Here is a 3,521-nt window from a genome sequence, read left to right as displayed (position 1 = left end):
CCAATTACCCCTTGGCATGCCCAGGTGTCCCCCCCACAAGCACCCCCTGCTTTGGGACCCCCAAGACCCCTCTCCCAGCTCACCCGCAGTCCTGGGCCAGCTGGCGCAGCAGCCTCCTGCCGATGTCCCCCACCGTGTCCCCACGGGCCCGCCGCAGCTCCACCACGTTCCTCCTCTACCAAGATGCCACCAAACCATCCCAAACTGGAGCTGGGGGGCTGGTGTCCCACCCCACACCACCCCACCATCCTCCTCCTTCCATGGGTCCTCACCAACCGCCGGCACAGGGCACGCAGGAGGTTCAGGGCATCCCAACGGTGGCTGGTGTCCTCCCAGGAGGAGGTGATGGCCACCACCGGCTTGTCACCGTACCTGGTGTCCCACCCCACACCACCCCACCATCCTCCTCCTTCCATGGGTCCTCACCAACCGCCGGCACAGGGCACGCAGGAGGTTCAGGGCATCCCAACGGTGGCTGGTGTCCTCCCAGGAGGAGGTGATGGCCACCACCGGCTTGTCACCGTACCTGGTGTCCCACCCCACACCACCCCACCATCCTCCTCCTTCCATGGGTCCTCACCAACCGCCGGCAAAGGGCACGCAGGAGGTTCAGGGCATCCCAACGGTGGCTGGTGTCCTCCCAGGAGGAGGTGACGGCCACTACCGGCTTGTCACCGTACCACGGCAGGTAGTGATAGCGGTTGCCTGCATCCAGAGCATCCCATGGGACACCTGTGGGTACCACCCCATCCCCATCGTCCCCCCCAACACCCAACCCTCTCACCATCGAAGAGGGGACACCCGTAGGGGGTGACGGAGGGGGACGGCTTGCAGGTGACATCCCCCCTGTCCCCATAATTGCCCAGGCTGAGCTCGAAGCGCAGGAGCTCGGGGCCGGGTGGCACCATGGTGGCAGAATAAAAGATGCCACACAGCCCGAAGCGGTGACGGGGGAACTGGCCCTGGGGCAAAAAAAAGAAAGAAAAAGGTGAGAATATCCCCAAAATACACCTCAAAACCAAAACCAACCAACCCCATGAGGTGGCATCACCGTGTCCCCACCTGCACCCGGGCGATGTCCTCGGGGGCGATGGTGTCTTGTTGGCATCTGCTCGGGGTCCCCATGTGGGTGCTGAGCTCCAGGAGCACCCGGCCCCGATAGGCCACCTGTAAAATAAGGGTGGTGGGGTGGGTGTGTGTGTCCCCCAAAAAAAAGAGGGGTGTTGTCCCCAATTTGTCACCCACTCACGGTGTTGGGCGTCCTGGCAGAATCCGGCCGGGGACCGTAGAAAGGGAGGAAGCTGGGTCCAAAGCAGGGTAAGAACCCAGGGGTCCCATCTCGGGGGAAAAGAGGGGGTTCAGTGGGGGAAGGAAGGAGGTGGGGGGGGGTGTCTGGGGGCTGGGGACCCCCCCCAACCCAAGGGTGGACCCCGCTCACCCTCAAGCTCGGCACCGGCAGAGGAAATTTGGGAGAGGTGGAGGGTGGCGGTGGCCAGCACCTTGCTCCTGTGGAACCTATGGGTGGGCAGGGGAAAAGGGGTGGGGGATCCCCCCCCCAAAAAATGGAGGGGCCCCCAGAAATGGAAACACACCCACCATCACCCCCTAAAACCAGGGTGGTCCCATAAAAAAGGAATGGTGCTCCAAACCATGTGTTCTCCCCCAAAAAACAGGGTGATCCCCCAAAACTGGGCTCACCACCCAAAAACGGGGTGGCCTCTCAAAATTGGAGGTGTCCCCCAAAACCGAGGTGTCCCCCAAAATCAGGATGTGCCCCTAAAAACATGGGTTTTCCCCCCAAAACCAGGGAGGACCCCCATAATTGGGGTGTTCCCCCAAAACCGGGGTGGTCTCCCCAAAACTAAGGTGGCCTCTCAAATTCGGGGTGTTCTCCCCAAACTGGGGTGGCCCCCCAAAACCGGGGTGGTCTCCCCAAAACCGGTGGTCCCATAAAAAAGGAATGGTGCTCCAAACCATGTGTTCTCCCCCAAAAAACAGGGTGATCCCCCAAAACTGGGCTCACCACCCAAAAACGGGGTGGCCTCTCAAAATTGGAGGTGTCCCCCAAAACCGAGGTGTCCCCCAAAATCAGGATGTGCCCCTAAAAACATGGGTTTTCCCCCCAAAACCAGGGAGGACCCCCATAATTGGGGTGTTCCCCCAAAACCGGGGTGGTCTCCCCAAAACTAAGGTGGCCTCTCAAATTCGGGGTGTTCTCCCCAAACTGGGGTGGCCCCCCAAAACCGGGGTGGTCTCCCCAAAACCGGTGTGGTCTCCCCAAAACCAAGGTGGCCTCTCAAAATCGGGGTGTTCTCCCAAACCAAGGTTTTCCCCCCAAACTGGGGGTTTCCCCTCAAACCAGGGTGGTCCTCCAAAATCGGGGTGTTCCCCAAAACCAGGGTGGTCCCTCAAAACTGGGGTTTGCCCCCAAAACCGGGGTGGTCTCCCCAAAACCAAGGTGGCCTCTCAAAATCGGGGTGTTCCCCAAAACCAGGGTGGTCCCTCAAAACTGGGGTTTGCCCCCAAAACCGGGGTGGTCTCCCCAAAACTAAGGTGGCCTCTCAAAATCGGGGTGTTCCCCCCAAACTGGGGTGGCCCCCCAAAACTGGGGTGGTCTCCCCAAAACCAAGGTGGCCTCTCAAAATCGGGGTGTTCTCCCAAACCGAGGTTTTCCCCCCAAACTGAGGGGTTTTCCCCCAAAACCAGGGTGGTCCCTCAAAACTGGGGTGGGCACCCATAATCAGGGTGTTCCCCCAAACTGGGGTGGCCCCCCAAAACACGGGTGGTCTCCCCAAAACCAAGGTGGCCTCTCAAAATTGGGGTGTTCTCCCAAACTGGGGTTTTCCCCCCAAACCAGGGTGGTCCTCCAAAAACGGGGTGTTCCCCAAAACCAGGGTAGTCCCTCAAAACTGGGGTTTTCCCCCAAAACCGGGGTGGTCTCCCCAAAACTAAGGTGGCCTCTCAAATTGGGGTGTTCCCCCCAACTGGGGTGGCCCCCCAAAACAGGGGTGGTCTCCCCAAAACCAAGGTGACCTCTCAAAATCGAGGTGTTCCACCAAAATGGGGTTTTCCCCAAAACCAGGGCGGTCCCTCAAAAATGGGGCTTTCCCCCAAAACCAGGGTTTTCCCTCAAATTCGGGGTGGCCCCCCAAAATCGAGGTGGTTCCCCAAAACAGGGGTGTTCCCCCCAAACCAGGATGGCCCCCCAAGAATCGAGGGGGGGGTCCCCCCACATACCCACTGAGGATGGCCAACTGGATCTCCTCGCAGATGGGGGGCAGCTGTGGAGAGGGAACAAAGGGGAGGTGCGCCCCACATTTTGGGGGGTGCCCCCACTTGGGGAAGGGGGTGCAGGACGCGTGTGGGGCTGGGAGGGGGGAGAAGGGGGGGTCACCTCACCCTCAGGGGGAAGAAGAAGACCTCGTTCCACACCGGGTTGGCGTCGGGGGGCATCACCCGGGTGCAGAGCTGTGGTGGGCACAGCCATCAGCACCCACTCCCCACCACCCACGTGGGATGGA

General features: G+C 60.7%; 1 protein-coding gene across 1 annotated transcript in view; it reads right to left on the bottom strand.

Moving 5' to 3' along the window:
- Positions 1 to 79: 79 nt before the first annotated feature.
- The window catches only part of LOC106898319 (myoferlin-like), a 9,601-nt gene continuing 6,159 nt past the window's right edge, over positions 80 to 3,521 (bottom strand). Inside the window, exons 12-19 of the mRNA XM_014959495.1 lie at positions 3,400 to 3,469; positions 3,238 to 3,281; positions 1,439 to 1,515; positions 1,250 to 1,338; positions 1,063 to 1,167; positions 785 to 962; positions 581 to 705; positions 80 to 175 (exon numbers count right to left, since the gene is read on the bottom strand). Of these exons, the coding sequence (XP_014814981.1) occupies positions 80 to 175; positions 581 to 705; positions 785 to 962; positions 1,063 to 1,167; positions 1,250 to 1,338; positions 1,439 to 1,515; positions 3,238 to 3,281; positions 3,400 to 3,469 (784 nt within the window). The remainder of the gene's footprint in view (positions 176 to 580; positions 706 to 784; positions 963 to 1,062; positions 1,168 to 1,249; positions 1,339 to 1,438; positions 1,516 to 3,237; positions 3,282 to 3,399; positions 3,470 to 3,521) is intronic.

Source organism: Calidris pugnax, unplaced genomic scaffold (assembly GCF_001431845.1).
Source record: "Calidris pugnax isolate Ruff unplaced genomic scaffold, ASM143184v1 scaffold452, whole genome shotgun sequence".
Lineage (NCBI taxonomy): Eukaryota > Metazoa > Chordata > Aves > Charadriiformes > Scolopacidae > Calidris > Calidris pugnax.
The sequence above is the reverse complement of the archived record's forward strand: the minus strand, read 5'-3'. Positions and strand labels throughout refer to the sequence as shown.